This window comes from Scophthalmus maximus, chromosome 22 (assembly GCF_022379125.1).
Source record: "Scophthalmus maximus strain ysfricsl-2021 chromosome 22, ASM2237912v1, whole genome shotgun sequence".
Classification (NCBI taxonomy): domain Eukaryota; kingdom Metazoa; phylum Chordata; class Actinopteri; order Pleuronectiformes; family Scophthalmidae; genus Scophthalmus; species Scophthalmus maximus.
Genome location: NC_061536.1, coordinates 6,552,828 through 6,570,292, shown reverse-complemented (window position 1 = coordinate 6,570,292; position 17,465 = coordinate 6,552,828). Strand labels below are relative to the sequence as shown.

At 42.1% G+C, this 17,465-nt stretch overlaps 4 protein-coding genes across 5 annotated transcripts; 3 read left to right on the top strand and 1 right to left on the bottom strand.

Moving 5' to 3' along the window:
- Positions 1 to 1,689: 1,689 nt before the first annotated feature.
- On the top strand, positions 1,690 to 5,241 carry si:ch211-57n23.1. 2 transcript variants are annotated; one of them, XM_047330070.1, is made up of 4 exons: positions 1,690 to 1,760; positions 2,156 to 2,295; positions 3,059 to 3,617; positions 4,380 to 5,241. In XM_047330070.1, exons 3-4 carry the CDS (start codon positions 3,070 to 3,072, stop codon positions 4,519 to 4,521), a joined length of 690 nt encoding a protein of 229 aa, XP_047186026.1. In that variant the 5' UTR covers positions 1,690 to 1,760; positions 2,156 to 2,295; positions 3,059 to 3,069; the 3' UTR covers positions 4,522 to 5,241. The 2 variants fall into 2 exon arrangements, with proteins under 2 accessions (XP_047186026.1, XP_035476853.1); XM_035620960.2 differs by lacking the exon at positions 1,690 to 1,760 and having other exon boundaries at positions 1,791 to 2,295.
- chrac1 (chromatin accessibility complex subunit 1) lies at positions 4,852 to 7,173 on the bottom strand. The gene is made up of 3 exons (XM_035620961.2): positions 6,940 to 7,173; positions 6,606 to 6,732; positions 4,852 to 5,815 (listed from the first exon to the last, which is right to left on the bottom strand). The coding sequence occupies exons 1-3, from the start codon at positions 7,081 to 7,083 to the stop codon at positions 5,736 to 5,738; spliced, it is 351 nt and encodes a 116-aa protein (XP_035476854.1). The 5' UTR covers positions 7,084 to 7,173; the 3' UTR covers positions 4,852 to 5,735.
- Positions 7,174 to 7,464: 291 nt separating this feature from the next.
- gatad1 (GATA zinc finger domain containing 1) lies at positions 7,465 to 9,916 on the top strand. Its single transcript, XM_035620958.2, has 5 exons — positions 7,465 to 8,129; positions 8,704 to 8,826; positions 8,947 to 9,006; positions 9,220 to 9,403; positions 9,501 to 9,916. The coding sequence occupies exons 1-5, from the start codon at positions 7,932 to 7,934 to the stop codon at positions 9,689 to 9,691; spliced, it is 756 nt and encodes a 251-aa protein (XP_035476851.1). The 5' UTR covers positions 7,465 to 7,931; the 3' UTR covers positions 9,692 to 9,916.
- Positions 9,917 to 10,680: 764 nt separating this feature from the next.
- LOC118292210 (protein naked cuticle homolog 2-like) lies at positions 10,681 to 17,375 on the top strand. Its single transcript, XM_035620955.1, has 9 exons — positions 10,681 to 10,853; positions 10,944 to 10,970; positions 11,068 to 11,141; positions 14,441 to 14,495; positions 14,861 to 14,943; positions 15,315 to 15,450; positions 15,610 to 15,753; positions 15,874 to 16,386; positions 17,240 to 17,375. Exons 1-8 carry the CDS (start codon positions 10,829 to 10,831, stop codon positions 16,335 to 16,337), a joined length of 1,008 nt encoding a protein of 335 aa, XP_035476848.1. The 5' UTR covers positions 10,681 to 10,828; the 3' UTR covers positions 16,338 to 16,386; positions 17,240 to 17,375.
- Positions 17,376 to 17,465: the final 90 nt, after the last annotated feature.

Here is a 17,465-nt window from a genome sequence, read left to right as displayed (position 1 = left end):
ATCATAAATCAGGAATGTAAAACCACCCTAGAGCTTCTAAGAGCAAAAAATAAATAACAATAAAATAAAATAAATAAATAAACCACAAAACTAGAAGAGGCACACAACAGCTACTGGTGACATTGATTGGTGACTGATGGTTCCACATGTCTCAGTGGTCAGTTTGTGTTTCCTTGGGGTCATTACATGTCTTTCTGAATCTGAGGCCATTTTTTTTAAAACATCTCTTTGGGGTCATTTGACCGACTTTCAAACAAAAAAAATGTTGTACGATCACACATCAGTCTCTTCAAAAAGTGCCTCTCTGGCTCAGGGGCCCTGCCAGCAACTTGGATCCTGCCCCCTTCCCATGAGTCTGTGAACACATGCACAAGATTGTTTGGATTATTTTGGATATTTGAACTTTAGCCCATAAACAAGTTTATATAAAATCATGCCAGGCAGATCAAACTTTGATGATCATGGGACTCAATGGTGGAAAAAAACATGTCCACTCTTTGCCACTAGATGTCTGTGTAGGACTAGAGAATCTGGGCCTGTGTTTGGAAAGTGATCCAGACAAAGACGGTGATGAAATGAACCTATTTCATTTTCATCATTTAGTTTGATCTCGGCCAATGTTTGAAAAACTGAAGACACGTTTCATCATGCAGCCGCAACATGGTCTGAAACAAAGTGACAAGAATGGAACTCAGATTATAGAAATACCCTCAGGAGCGGGTTGTTGTTGTTGTTTGTTTATTTGTTGTTTGCCTCTATAGAAAAAACTAGCATTATTTTCATAAATGTATATGCTCTCTGTAAGTATTTATTCCCCAAAAGCAGATCTATTCACTGAAGATCATCTTCATTCTGCTGGGAGTGAAATACAGAAGGAGAAGGAGAATTTACTACTTTAAACATTTCAGATCTAAGCATAATAAAAAATGAACATACAAGTCTAAAAACACAGGGAACATTTTGCAAAATAACCAACATGTGTACGGTTTTAACAAGTAAAACAAGGTTAGTAAACAAACCCAGATTTACACATAAGAAGAATACCAAGGACATGACCAAACAGATCTATAGTTCCTACATGTTCGTCTGATACTTGTTCCTCGTGAGCGTCCATCCTCACGTGACACTGACAGATGAGCAGTGGTGTTGCAGTTGGTTCACGGGATATTCATACATCCATGTTGCCTGTTCTGGAGATCACCAGTTCAGGGAGCTGCTTTTTTCTGTTTCCCAGATTTCTCTTACATTCACTTTATGATTCACATACACTGGATATTGTGATTGTGTTTCTTCATCTTGTCATTTCTGCTTCTGATGAAGATATTTTCTCTGTTTCTCTTTCTGCCAACTGTAAACAAGACTCTGCAGCATCTGTGACTCAGACATCTTCATCTGAATAAAACCCTTCCTTCCCCGAATGGTTTGAAAATCATTCCCAGTCCTCTAAAAAAACAACAACATCTGGCTGCCACCACCGGCTGCATATCAGTGTGTAGAGGGCTGGTTCACCCTCAGCCTGAGATTCACTGCTCACATTTAAATGTGGGAATTGTGTGCATGGTTTTTCTCTCCTTCTCACGATTACAACACCCTCACTCCTTTGTGCCAAAATATGTCTCCCATTCCTTGTTGCCTATGTCAGGGTGTTGGCCACCAGCAGAATGAATTCATTGCCTGGGCTGCTCAAAAGATTCACAGTACAACAACGCTGATGATGTGGATTGATCCTCCTGAGTTCCACCGCTTTGAGAACAGAACAGGTCTGTGTGTATGCGTAACACCCTGTTCCTAAAACAGTGAGATGCAAATGGCGTTGCAGTTTTACTCTGAATTTGAATGAGTGCACATGTGATTTGGAAGATTTCAAGGTTTAGGCCTGGTTGGTCCTGTTTTTGGTTAAGACATTGTAAAATGGCTCATAAATTCCAGGAGCATGACACCACCCACTCCATTCAAAATAGTATTGACTTGTTCTCACTAGAGCAAAAAACAAAAGCTGCAAATGAACACGTTTGTTTGAGCAAAGAAAGTGCCCAGGGTCTCCAATCCTCACGTTACAGACATATGTTACGGGGATGCGTGCAGACACTCGTCTCTTACCAGCAATTACATTTTAATCCCCCCCCCCATTTCCTCCATTGCTCTGACTCTGAAGTTACCGGCCAGAGAGAGAGGGAGTCAGATCATCGCATGTAACGAGCTGCAGCCATCGACTCATTTTTTCCGACGACCTCAGGCACCGGAGGAGCGTCGCAGGACTCGCAGGCTGCTCCGTCGCTGGGGTTTCTTTTCAAGGTAAAAAAAAAAAAAGACCAGATAGGAGCGAACTTACTGTAGGATTATGATGGGTTTATCTTTTTATTATTATTATTATTATTATTGCATGGATTAGAAATTGCGCATTTAACATTTTTGCTCCGTCATTTTGCCAAACTTTTTGTGCCCTTGCGAACTATTGTGAAGTTGCCAGAATGAAAGCAAAACTTCCGGTAACGATATATATATATAAATGTGTGCTGCAGACTTTTTAGAGATCTAAGTGTACAATATTACTAAACCAAAAAAAAAAAGTTATGTTCTTGGTGGAGAACTATGCATATGTAACTCAGCGTAACATCATTTATCATTTAATTTTCAAGGTAAAATCACGTTGTTCCTGTACTGACTCAGTTTGATGTCAATAAAAAAAAATCTCACTGTTATTCTAAACATATATATATATATAACCAGTTGAAATGTGCCTACCCATCACGGTCACCATCCCTCTTTGACACAGTCAGTGCAGGAATTGCAAATATCAAAGATTTCATTTTTGCCTCCAAACACAGGATACAAATCCACAAGTCTGTGTTTTGTCTCTATGAGAGGAGAGAGGAGACACATGGTTTCTTTGTTACGAGAAACGACCACAGAAAAAAAATTCTTCAGTGGATAAGGTCATGTCACATTGCCAATGAATGGCTTTTCCAGCCTTTACAGCTTGTGTGCACGTGTCTTTCTCTATGAATATGTTCTATTTTCCTGAAAGTCTAATCAACCTTAATACTTCCTATTCCAGCCAGTTTAGATATGCTCCAGGGGCCAGTGAGCAGGGCTGTGCTCGGCCTGTCCTGCTGCCTCCTGTTGGGGGTCTGCTTCCCGGCAGAGGGAGCAGGACCAGCGGGCCCCCTTCCCGCATTTCTCCCGGACCAAGAGTCTGGGGAACCAGACGTTGAGGACTGGGAGTTGGGCTCAGGATCATCTCTTCTGCACCTGCTCCACAGCTTTCCCGCTGACAGCCCCTTCGTAACAGAGACCCCCGGGAAGCCGGTTAACTGCACCCAGCGCTTCTGGCTACCACCGTCCTCCGCAGTCTGCTGGGAAAACATAGCCGGACCCGAGGAGTTCGCCAAGTGCCGCCTGCTCGTTCTGCAGAACAGGGCCTCCCTGCAGGCTGTGTCCACCTCAAGCGGCGTGGAGGAGGGAGGGTTCTCCTACGACCACCTGGCCAGAGAGGAGATCCAGGGAGTCCGCTCAGACCACCTGAGTGTGGTAGAAACTATGCAGACCATGGAGAAGGTGTTTGTCTCACTGGGGGAGAAGCGGAGAGAGGGGACGGAGCAGGGGATCCTAACAAGGTATGATACAGACAACCATGGACCATTAACCCATCAGGTCTGTGGTTTGAATTTCCTAAGGTAGTAAAAATGGGAAGGGGGGTTAAAAAATATCTTTTTCATTTGATTAAAAAGCAACAACTTCACCTCACTTGAAATCTGCCAAGTAAACAGTTATTACAGCGACAGAATAAATTACCCAAGTACAGAGAGAAGCAATACTTTCCCTTTCCGGATGATGGTTTGTCTCTCTCACTGTTGGCCCTTTGATTGTCTGGTGACCTGTCCAGGGTGTTTGCTGCCGTGTCCAATGTCAGCTGTGATTGGCTCTAGCCACCCTGGAACCTCAGAGCTAAGCGATATAGATAATTAATGGATGAACGTAAAGGTTGTTTTAAAGAGATCAGCTTTGAGCTTCACTGAAGCTGAATGTAAAGCCATTCCCAGCTGTGGGGCTCGTCCCAAATTATTATTTGTGAGGTAATCAGCTGGATCAGTGATAATTGTTTGGCCCAAACATAACACTGACTTAATGCCAGAGAACACAAGAGTGGAAACACTGTCCAGACAAACAGCTGAGTCACGTCTGGTGTTTTCCAACTGTCATTTTTCAGGACATCTGGCTGAGACTTGACTCTGGCACTGAAACACGTTTAAGAGCTTTAGAAATCTTAACAGTGCTTTCTCTCCGTTAGATCAGAAAACAAAATGAATTCATCTTAGACAGTTTGAAATGTGTCGAAAGGTCATAAGACATTTACTTGTGTTGGTCATCTCTTTCAGCATGAGGGTGCACCTCTCCAACACAAGAGACACCATCGACGTCAGAGAGCACATGGCAGACCACCTGGAGAGGCAGTTGTCCATTTTGGAGAAGACTCTGCTCAACGTGCAGCTGCGACTCAACAAGCTCATCCAACAGTGACAATCTCACGGACCCGCTGCCTCTATTTTCTTCCCCACTGTATTTAAATCATACAACGTTGTAGCAAGTGCATGCATGCTCAGGATTATGCAAGTCGGTAATATGACAAAACACGCTTGATATGCACATCATTATCATTAACATATCTACAAATGTAAAATGTGTAACCTGGAATTTGCAGATATGAATTAACCCTGCACCATCAGGGAGTTTTGATGAACATGTAGCAGTTAGATCTAGTTTTTACATTTTCAGTTTGCAAAATGATGGTCCACATGGAGATTTTATGGCGACATTAATGGCTTCTAATAAAACCACAATACACTAGAATAAAAGACTAACTTTTATTTCAATATCAAATCTAAACAACAAATTTGTAAATATACGAGGAAGATGCATTGAAAACTGTTACGGAACATCTGTGAGGCTGAGTGTGAATTTTCATTTGGAAAGACACAGTGTGTCGAGCTGCTTTGTAGTGAAGCGGAAAACAGATGTATTTGATTAGTTCAAACAACATACAAGTATTTATAGTAATCCACTCACTTGGGGGTGGATAACATCAGTATATTTCACTTGGAAATCATTGTTTGACCGCATCTCTGAAATTAAGTGTTGATATTTTAAAGGCAACAATAACTCTGCTGATACATCTGTTCTCCAGGAATGAATTCTGGGTCTTTTACAAGAAGGTCTTCAAGATGTTGAACATTGGAAAAACAAAATTCTGAGACACTGTGACGAGAAAACCTTCAAAGATAATCAAGGAATGCAGGGCACACAAAATCACTCTGAAACCCCAAAAATGTTCCAAGATCTACGTTCTACGTGCAACATTAATGAGCAACAACAGTACTTATGCCTCTTCATGGAAAAATAGTTAATGGGTAATGGAATTATGATAAATTCAGCTTGCTGGCATTGATTATTTATCATAGATATACTGTACAGCTTCTAGTTTTATCCAAGACTCTGTCTTGTTGATCTTTTATATCTCCACCTGATTTCACATTAGCCCTGTGTGGCTTCACTTCCACTTCCGCATTCCACTAACTTTACCCACAAGCCCTGCAACTGAACTAAAGGCTATTTAAAAGCACTGAGAAAGCTCAGGGTGTCTCTTCTGCCAGTCACTATGTTTAGTAAATTAATGGCAGGAAAACGTGTGTACATTTGATCCGTCCAGATGTGAAATGTATCCAGTGTAATTTTTCTTAAAAATCAGCATCCTCTTCTTCCATTTGCTCCAATGTTCTGAGGTAATCTCGAGCCAAGATCTTCTTGGGCAGGATATCTGTCGTTAAAGAGAGAATAACACCGTTTAAAACTCATTACTAGCAGAGTGTTTTCAGTGGGAGACAAAAGGCCGTTACAGGAAGTCATTCCTTTGCAATGCTATAGCATTTTTTAATGACTCCCCTCTGTGCCAGGAGAGGAACAGGAATTTTAACTGCACGTGATTTTTAATATCCTTATTCCACTTTTATCATTTATATTCTATTCTATGTATTCCATCTCAATGTACAGTAGTTTATATAGATGTATAGCTGTAAATGTGGTGTATTTTGCCTACCTTGTGTCTGTATGTGTAAGTGATATGTTTGTGTGATCTATGTCATTGCTGCTGCGACGCCGCAATTTCCCTTGGGGATGAATAGATATCTATCCATCCATCATCCATCTGTATTGCACACAGTAACAAACGTAAAACCAAAACATGTTCTATAGTAAGTTAGACTCTTAGTTGGTTCACCTAGCTCATATTAAGTCATCTTTATACTAGAGCCCTGCAATCAATCTTCCCCCACGTGAAGGTTATAATGATAATAATTTTTTTGGTTGAAAAAAAATATTGAGGTTATTTTATAAGATGAATTATCCTACAGTTTTTTCAATATTTACTCTATGCACTGATGTTAATCAGGAAGCCAACGCATTACAAACGCTTGTCAGTGTGTAATCCACTACAGAGTTTTGTAGTGTCATATTAATAAACTAACAAATGACTGCATACTATAACCAAAGACCATCAGTTACCTGAAGTCCAGACAGGTCCCACTAATGTGTCAGTGGTGCAGTCTCACCTGTTAGAAAGTGGAACGTCTCGGTCTCCTCCGCGGTGTTAGCTAGGTCGCTGTAGGACAAGCTGTTGGTTTCTTTCCCGGGTCCGTTGTTGAACGAGGAGTGAGCCAGGTGCTGGACAAACAGCTCCTTCAACAACAACAACAACAACAACAACAACACGAGTCAGCAGAGGAACAATTCACAATGAGTTCAAAGAAACTGGAGCAGCTGCGTTCACGGTTTTCAGAGAAGCTAGCCGTGCTAGCCGCTGTTAGCAGCAGCAGCAGGTGGGAGAGCTGAGGAGTTAGCACAGCTCAGGGAACACGGATCATTTAGCATCAACCGGCCGCTTACTGTCGCTTTGGTGGTGAGGAAGAGCGCGTCCTGGTTGATGCTGGACACGTCCGGGGAGCTCTTCATGATCAGCCTCACCCTGGAGATGGGGAGGGAGATCATCTTCTTGTTGCTAGACGCGTGCTCGTCTTTGATTTTGGACATTTTCGCGAGGACACGGCGCCAGACCACAGGGGGAACTTCAAAGTCTTGTTTTGAACGCTGACGCCGTTTCTTCTTCGCCTCCCAAGTCAACGGTGGTCAGAAGCGGTGGATCCGGATTTACTGCCACCTGCTGGACTGGAGTCACACAAGATTTATCTTTTATTCGTCCCACAACGGGGACATTCGGGTGTTACAGCAGCAAACTGCATAGCAGAATATAAAAAAAAAAAAGCATGCAATCAGGTATGCACAAAATATGAAATATTAAAAATTGAAATAACATATACATAGCAGTACCAATAATTGCAGGTGGAGAATAAGTATCGCATTCAATTGAAATTAGATGAATATTGTACATCTGAAAACTACTGGCACTACTGCTATTACTGTCAAGTATTTTCAAATATCAGCATTATGCTATATTATTTAAAAAATAATAATTTTTGAGGTTGGCACTGTCTCCTCCGGTCCAGTGGTGGCGCTTGACTTAAGTGTTTTATCCGAATCCTATCCTCCTCCTCCCCCGAAGAAGAAGAAGAGCCAATGACACAGGGCGGCGTAGAAGAAGAAACCGTGGCGCTTAACAATGGCGGTGAACTGGTGACACAAATAAACAATCCAGTTTTTTCCCATTTTAATGCTGTAGTTTTTATCGGTAGTAGTCTCATGTCATAGTTCGCCGTCTGAAGTGTGTCTGCGGCAGAAAAGACACGTCTGTCTCGGTGAGTGTCTCCTGCTGCAGCCGGATCCCGATGATACACAGTTAGCGGCGGTCGACTGAGCAGCTTCTTCTCATCGTGGACCGCCGAGCTCGTTTTCTTCGCTTCCCGACCGCTGACTAACCGACGATGCCGCTGGGGTTGAAGCCGTGCTGCGCCGTCTGCAAGACGAACTCCTCGTCCATGTGGAAGAAAGGGAACCAGGGGGAGATCCTGTGTAACAACTGCACGGGAAAGAGCGGCGGTGGAGGAGGCGGCGGCGGCGGCGGCGCATCAGGACCCTCCCTGTCCTCCAGCACACTGCCCAGCAATGGCGGGGGCAAACAGGTTAGTGTCTCTGTGCAGTTGTGGCTGTGGCATCATGAGCTGCTTGTCCACACTTAGTTAAAACTAACTCCTCGGATCGTACCGTTCTTCTTATTGCGCTGCTCATTTATGTGAATTTGATCCTTAAGCTTTACGCCCAAGTGACAGACTGTGACAGTAAGTTTTGACGAGGGATAGTGATGATAACAAAAACTAGAGCTGCTCCACTGACAACGAACACACGAACAATGATATGCAGGACAAATAGATGTAACCTCTGGCGACCTTACTGTGATATGGGCATGTTTTCGGTTTTCATGTGTGGACATTCACTTTGCAAATGTTTAACAAAATAAAAATGTCAGGGTAAATTGACTACAACCAGTTCATTGTTGGCAATTATATATAATTCATATGATAATCTCCAAGTCAATTACCATTAAAATACCTTATCAATAAGAAATGCCAAGCATTTGGGGAGCGGGACTTCTTTTTTCTGTTTTACACCATAGTAAATAAATTGTCTTTGTTCTTTGAACGGTGGATGAGGCAAATTCACCCCCGGACTCTGACTTGTGTTGTTTTGTTTCTTTAGACCAAGCAGGAGAGCCACAGGAGGTCTGCACGCCTGAGAAGTACCAAGTACAAAGCTCCTGCGTCTGAGAAGAAAGTGTCCACAAAGGGAAAGGGAAGAAGACACATATTCAAACTCAAAAATGTAAGATAGCCATGGATGTGATGAATCAAGTTTACTGTTATAATTATTGTTGTTGTTGTTGAAGTTTTTCTGTTCTGTGAGTTCATGCATATGATGCTTGTGTATGATTTCTTTACTCAGCCAATCAAAGCACCTGAATCTGTTGCAACAATCATCACGTCAGAATCCGTATTTAATAAGGTATGCTGTTTATTCTTACCAAGCAAAAATAGTCCACACGTGTCTGTTCAACAAGAAAAAAAGGAAATGATTATATCGACTGTAAGTATTTCTTCATCTAATTGCAGCTTTAATCACCCCACTGTTGTACTAAACATTTGTCCTGTGATAGATGTAAGAAAGGAGTCACATATCCTGTCTCATCATCCTCTGTCTTTCTGTTTGTGCCGACAGGGAGTTTATTACCAGACAGGAGATGTGATCAGAGTAATAGATGAAGAGGACGGGAGGCCGTATTATGCTCAGATTAGAGGCTTTGTCCAGGACCAGTACTGTGAAAAGAGTGCAGCATTGACCTGGTTAATCCCCACCCAGGCCAGCCCAAAGGACCACTTTGATCCCGGGACATACATAGTTGGTGAGCAATTTGAAATGGGAACTGTGTTGTTATCATCATTTATTTATCAGTCGTGCCTTTTGTCGGATTTGTTTGGGAACTGTGCGTGTCGTTCCAGGTCCAGAGGAGGAACTCCCCCGAAAGATGGAGTACCTTGAGTTTGTGTGCCACGCCCCCTCTGAATATTTCAAATCGCGGAGCGCTCCGTTCCCCACCATTCCAATCCGACCAGAGAAAGGCTACATCTGGACTCACATAGGACCCACACCAGCCCTTGCTGTCAAAGAGTCTGTGTGTGGCAGCAGTTAACAGGACTCTGACATGGACTCACTCTGTTGCTTTTGAGAAGAGACTTGTAAATGTATGTAACATATAAAAACAAAAATGGTTGTTGGCTACAGCCTTTACTTCAGATTGAAGACAAGCTGTAATTTGACACTGAAAATGTAACCACATTTCGATAAAAAAAAGTTTTGTCATTGGAATATTACTTTTGTATTTAGTAATAAACAGAAAAAAATTCGTTTCACTTTACTTTTTGTCTGTTGCTGTTTAGAAATTGATATTTTATTAATTTATCGAGGTGCTGTGTGAGCAGGAGATCATCATGATTTACAGCGGAGGTCTGTGATGATGAGTTATCTGTGTCCTTGACAGAACCTGAAGATAAGTCTCTGCATACATGTTGCAATATTGCCTGGTGAACATACACATATACACGAGTGTAAATGTACACATACAATACAAAATATACTGAATATAATCATTACTAAAGGCTGACTGATAGTCGTTTGACTGATTTTATTGGCCGATATGAGACGGCCAGTCATATCTGTATAGTTTATTCTTGCCAATATGAACATTTTTAATTAGCAGAATAAACATAAATATGTGCATTTATTACAACCCTTTAGGTAAAATTCTAATATCTATATATTTGATTGTATTTTTTTTTTCTTTTTATTTATATTAAAGTTCATGGTTAAACTGTAAAATATCGAGTATCCATTTATTTCTCTCCTTAATATCGGTATCCGCGTCGCCCCCCTACAAATCCATATTGGTCGACCCCAACTTTTACATCACCTTAATATTGTCAAAAAGTCTCCACATCTCCAGCACGAGCCATCTTTATATTCATAGTTCATGTCGGGTGTCACAATGAGAAGCCTTCCCCCATCGTCGTCCACCAAGAAACAAAACACACCGGTCTGATACATCCACGATTCAGCCTCGCCGGATATAACCGAAGCAGGAAGTGCGCGGAAGGGGAACCCTCTCGTTCTGCCTCTACAACCTTTGACAAACACCACTGTCAAACCAGAACCACCGAGCTGCGCCTCGCATGTGAAAGTCCCTTTGCGCGAAAGAGAGACTTGTGATGATATCATAAGTGCTCCATTCACGAGTTGGACATAATGACTTTTTACTGAAAAAGTAGGGAGTATGGGCAAATTACAGTCCAAACTTGGTGAGACTTTACATTTTAATTTGTTTTGTTTCCTTTGATGAAATACTGTAGATTCTCATGCATCCCATTCACTGTTCTCTGTTCGGACAGCCCCGAGACGCAGACAGAGCCCTGAAGGTAAGAGGGTCCCATTCAGACACTGTGTGATGTACATTCACTTCATCCATGTGCTGTTGTGTACGTGTGTTAATAATTACACTCCTGTGTTGTGCAGGTGATAGTCTGACTTCCAGTGTGCTGACTTGTCAGGGGGAACTGGAGCACATTCACAAAAGCAAACTGACAGAGGTAGCGATTTTATTTAATTAAAAAAAAAATATATGCTTTATGTTTACTGTGCTTGAAATAGATTACAGGAGAGTTTGAATGCTGGTACAATTTTGCAGGGATGGGAACTTATCAGCCCTCGAAACTGATCACATGATTTAAAATGTACTTAATTCAGACCCTTGATTTGACCTGGAGATGTTATCAACCCCTCTCATAGGGGGTTTGTCCTCATCTGAATCAATCCATTTGTACATTTGAGGTTTTACTTATAAATTGACTTCAAGGTAAGCATTTCAAAGGGCGAGAGTTCTCCTCCAGAACACCCCCACACATGCAGGAGAGCTGCATATGAAAACCCACAGAGCTCAGTTTTCATACAACAGCCCAAAACACAAACGTTCGCAGCCTCCAGGCGTGAAAGGCTTATTGCCGTGCCAGCAGCTTCATCCTGGCGAAGGCAGTTTTGGGACAAACAATGTTTGCTCACATCGCATCCAAGAGACATAAAAGGTGTTTGGTGGTAGTTGCATAATATTTATTCTTCCGCCCTTCCTCCTCCGTCTCTATAAAGAGACTTCCAAGTCTATGAAGTGCAGCACAGCCACCCTACACCAAACAGCAAGGTCTTTATACAGGACTGCACTGGAAAAAAAAAAAAAAAAGAGTCTCCACATCTGGTACTGCTTTCCTTCTCCAGCCAGACAGAATGTGAGGGTGGGGGGTGGTGTTTGGGGCCAGGGTGTGGATGTTTGATTGCGTAAATGGCATCACATGTAGACTGTTAGCATTAATGAAGCACTCATGTTTGGGGCTTGGGATCAGAAAGAATCTCATAATCCTTATTTTTGTGTTATCCATGAAAAGCTGGTGACCGTCACATAGCCACCCTTGTATGTACAAACTCGCTGATTTAATCTGCGTAACCAGATTTTTTGTGGACAAAATGAATCAAAGACGTTTTTATGTGCCTCCATGGATCACAGGGTGGCTCGTATGACTGGTGAATTCACTTGCTCGTCTCAAGTGAAATATGATAAACAGCCAACATGTCATTTTTTACTTTTCCAGCTCTAGTCACTAGTTTTGTTGTTTTAAGGTTCATTAAGTGCACATTGTTACAAAAGTTACAGAAAGTTGCACAGTTCGGAAAAAAAGGCGTCAACTCGGTCAAGTTGTGTGTAAGGGTTTGCGGCGGCGTTTCTGTGCTTGTTAAGTGTAGAGTGTTTCCTGCGATAACATTTTCCAGGCTATTATAGTTTGATACTTCATGACATCGCTGGTGTAAAACTGTGAAGGGCAAAGACGTCTCATGGTGTGACACATCTTTATACGGACCTGTCTACAGGACCTCCCCTTTCTCCATCCTTTGAAATAAGTCTTAACTCCTTAACTTTGTATTAAGCGTTTTCTTAACAGAGTTTTACCTCACAAAGCTGATACAGTAAAAAACAAAACAAAAAAGGAAATGTTACATTTGTTATTTTGCTTGGAGAGTGAATCCACCCTTTAGTACCAGCAATGTGCTCTGTGTGCCGCGTTAATTTCTATATCTAACTGTTCAAAGGGGCTAAACTCCACCCTACATGCGGGTAATGAACCAAGGAAAACCTTTATATGAAAACCCAGAGAATTTGCAGTTTTCTTTCTGTTGGTGTGTCAGATGTTTGCATCTCACTACCAGCTTGATACAAACAGTTTCATATTGACAACAGGTGCAGTCCTCTCATCAGATGGATCTGAGATGACTTTTTCGATCTTGTGTAATGTAGAAAGTAAAGCGGGTCAACAATCATTAACTGGTGATGAACTGGTTAATGTTGAGAAGAAAAAAAAAAATCGTGATAAACCCCTGCATTAATTCATTGCATTAGTTACACATGAATTAAGCATGTGCATTAAACACTCATTGTGTGTTCCCATCTTTCATACTAATGCTATATTCATTCTATCGTATACTATATTCGTGATAATTTTTCTTCTTTATTCTTCATTTATGTGGTCATTTTGAATAGCAGGTCATCTTAGTTGTTATATTAGATCTTTTTGGCAGGGCATGTACCGACAGATAATTTGGCCTGGCCTTGATGCATCTACACACGTTAAAACCAAAGTTCAGGCGTATTTACATAAAGCTGCATTAAGATAATAGATCCAATGCAGAAGTAATCAGAGCATCACCTCTCTCATGTTGCATCGTCCCTCGCAGGGAAACCTGCTCTCCAGGTTTTTATTAAGTTATCAGAGAGGCTGTTGCACAGTTTTGCTGAGAGAAAGGCAGTCACTGTTCTACCGACACTCAAACCTTTGCGATGTGCATGAATGGATGTTGTGTAATGAGGGTCTGCTGAAGAGAGGGGAACAGAAGACCTCAGGATTCCACCTGCTGCGCACTTTTCTGCTACCTGCATCATTAGGCCTCCGCCCGCAAACCTGTTTCACTGGAAATCCAAACACAGCATCAAAGCTTCACAGCAGGCGGCGCATGGCGGGCAGAAGAGAGAAGATGCTTTTAGGGAGAGCTTGGTCGTGTCCTGTGTATGTGGGTGTGACGGTGTGCAATCGTCTTATCGTCGCTTTTATCGCTCATCTGCATCTGCATCTGCATCTGCAGGATACTGTGATGTATCGTTGTGTTGAGAGATGAGAAATATCTTGTTGATTTCAGTCCTCAGTGCAAAAAGCAGACACCATGTACTGTATGTTAGATTAGATGTCATAGAAATGTATATTTTCGAATTATCTGTTATATTTATTTGCTAAAGCTGTAAAGCTCACGACATGACAAAGAAGTTTCAGAGCTCACAACAATGTGTGTGCTAGTGCCGTTTTAAATGTCTCCCCCCAAAAACTCTGCATCTCTTTCCAAAGTAGTAGAATTTAATGTTCCCAATAAATCTTGCAAAAGGGTTTTACATTGAAAAGAACTTGGAAGCTGTGGCACAAGTCGGCCACATGTGCTCAGACAGGAAAGGTCAAGATATCAGCAGTTTATGGAGGATAAGGCTTAAAAATGTCCAAACTGACATGGACTATTTTTCCTCCTCTTTTTCCTATGCTGTCCCATTTACCCTTCTTTCTTTTTTTTGCCTGTTTTAATGTGAGTCAGTTCATCAGATATTATATAATCAGAATTTATGTTCATTGTAGTTGATGACGTGCTGTTGTTGGTTACAGTTTCCTTGAAAGAATTACACGAAAACCGCAGAGGTTCAAGGACTGTTCAGCTTTGTTCAGCTCAACACTAATGGGACACGAAAAAAATAAAAAAATCACGTAATTGCTTCCTCTCCTCTTTCCCCTGCGCATGTGTCTCACAGAACTTGTATGTAGAATTGGCAGAAAACAAGTCCGAGCGTAACTGCAACCTCCAGTGTGAGTATATGCATCACACTGACATTGCTCACTTGCATTATGAAGGGCTTACTGTACGTCTTATTGTGTGGCTTTAGTGCAGTACCAGTTTTGTTTCAACATGTCGTGCCCCCATTGCTCTCCCAGGGGGGAAAAAACTAATTAAGTGAAATTAAATTCATTTATCTTATGCTCGTGTGGGAAAGTTTAGGCCTTTGTACAACTTTAGCTTTTAGGTTTATACTCTCTGCTGCCAAACATCCATTCTAAAAACAGCTCATCACAATGAATAAATGCATTACAAATAGTGATTACAGCTACGCTTAAACTGTGGGTCCGATGAATATTGTTATTCACAATTAATTTGCTTTATGTGTGTCGTCTAGTGGTTTTGCCACCAAGGAAGACACGTGACAAGGACAAGAGCAGCCACTTCCAGGTGATGAAGAAGAAGAAAAGCCAAGCTGGTGTAAGTGTTTCTCTTCCTGTTTCTGACGAACTGATTGTGGATCAAATATTTCTTGTAATCCTTTTGTGTCTGGGTATTAACAGTACTGATTAATCTTTTTTGCGTGAGAGAGAGAGAGAGAGTATTACGTTGAGAATTAGTGAGCTACAGATGTCATTACAGCAACACTTAGCTTGTTATTCTGACATTATGTGCATGTACAGGACGCACAGTGTGACGTGGTGCTTGCGGACGACTCTCAGCGGGAGAGCGTCTTCACACTGTACAATTGTGACAACAGCGGCAAGGTCACGAAAGAGGTGGCTTGCTTTCCCGTTTGTAGTATCTCTGTGCAAAGTGTGCGTATGTGTGTGTGTGTGTGTGTTCTGCAGGATATGTCCAGTCTAACACACTCTGTGCATGAGGTTCTCGAGGCATCGCTGACGCCGCCTTGCTTTGACAACACACCACTGAGGATCAAGCTCGCTGTAACTCCCTTGGTTTGCCCAGACAAGATTTCACAAACAGGTAAAATGGCATTTTCACCAAACCATAAATATAACACGTGGGGGACAACACAGAGGATTGAAAGAGCCATTGTGCCAGAGCTGTTACTGGTTTAGAGCAGCAGGACTTTGGCGACAAAGTGGTGATTTGATGATTTTGTTCCTTTCTCGTTGAAAACAGCCTCAGAGCAGGAGCAGAGAGCGTCTCAGGAGGCCGGAAGCCCAGTGAGGAAACTCTACTGTGTAGATGAAAACATAGAGCGCAGGAACCACTACCTGGATCTGGCAGGCATTGAAAACTACACCTCTAAATTTGACAATTCAGGTAGAGCAACTCTTCCTTTATTGTTCTGGTTCGCACATATCAGTATACAAACACCTCACTTCAGTAAGTTGTATATTGTTTAATTGGGAAACACTTAACTAATGTGGGGGTTTTTTCCAGAGTCACCCTGTCAGGAACCAAGGCAGCAAACTCACTCAGCTGTGCAGCACCACACAGTGGTGGGAAGGGAGCACGGCATATCCTCCAAGTCTCCCGGAAACCTCTCTATCCTTCAGTCCCAGAAACATAGGCCCACGTCGGCGGGAAAAGACAGGAGCAGAGGAGAGGGAAAGCACTGCAGGTTGCATGGCCTACATCCTGCTTCATGGTGCCATCCTACCCGGCCTCGCCCTCCAGCACACTGCGTCCCACAGCCTATCCACAGCAAGAGGCTACGCTCCAGGGTACAAGATGCTCCCATGCCGCTTAGACATCCGGGCTCCCAGCTTCACCCAGGGGAAGACAGGGAGATGCTAAGTAAACGTCACCTCTCCTGCAGGGCCCCTCTGGCCCAGAGACACCAGCACCATCACCAGCATGAGCACCATCATCATCATCACCATCACCACTACCACCCTTCATAAATGCATTTCAAACTCCTACTGTATGAAACTGGATTCAAGATGGATTCAGGTGAGAAGAGTTAGTGTAGTCGAATGGGACTCAAGCAGGTCCTGAAATCACCTCCTTCACATTTTCACTGTTGCCATTTGCACTTTTACCTAAAGCAAACAAAGTCCAGTTCGATTACGTGAACTACATCCTGGAAGGTAGATTTACAGTTTCCTCTCAGGTAGACTATAAAATGTTTAAGTGCCCTGTGACATGTTGTATAATGCCTGTATTTTTTTTAATCTTCCTGGCATTACATACTGTACTAACAACATGGATTTTCTGCTTGAAGATACTAACATGACCCACAAATAATACAAAGCATGTCTGTCTGATTTTTTATTCTGATGTGGCCACATATTTACTTTCTGTTCGAATAAGGGAGTTACTGAGCAAATATTTATTCACAACAATTTAAATAATTTTGTATTTCACAACTCATATTGCAAACTGGCAAAATCCAGAATCCAAATTTCTTTTTTCTTCTTGATGATAGTGACTTTTTTTTAATCAGTCATATCAATTTTAATGTCAGACTGAGAAATCTCTGCTAAGTAGGAAAAGCAGGGTATATTTCAGATGTCTAAAAACAATATCAAACAAGATTTTTATTTAGATTCTACTTTTAGTTATCTGCCATGGAAGAGGCAGAGACCCCCACGTCTCCACTGACAGAAGCCTCAGCAGACCATAATGCATTGCAAGCACATGACCTGTTGCATTTGGGTTATTTTTATGAAATTTTGATATATAAATGAGTAAATAGATGGACTTCATAACAAAGTAATTGTTAAGGACTATATCTGAATGCTCATGGTTGGATCCTGTTGTGCTATTTCTGCTCTCACAACATTGTTTCCTTTGGTCGTTCCAGCTCGTGTGTGTCGTGTCTCCCAAAGACGTCCTGTGAATATGTGAACCGGTGTCCCAGCGGCGTTCAAGCGCTCTTCCCACTTGTCTCTCTTTGCAAAAGTTGCAAATAGACACCGTGCCCCAACGAAGGACGTGAGGCAGCTGTTTCTAAAAATAACCATAACCCACTCACCTACCACGAGACCCCCGGTGCCTTGTTCCTGCCTCACCACAGCACGCCCTGTAAC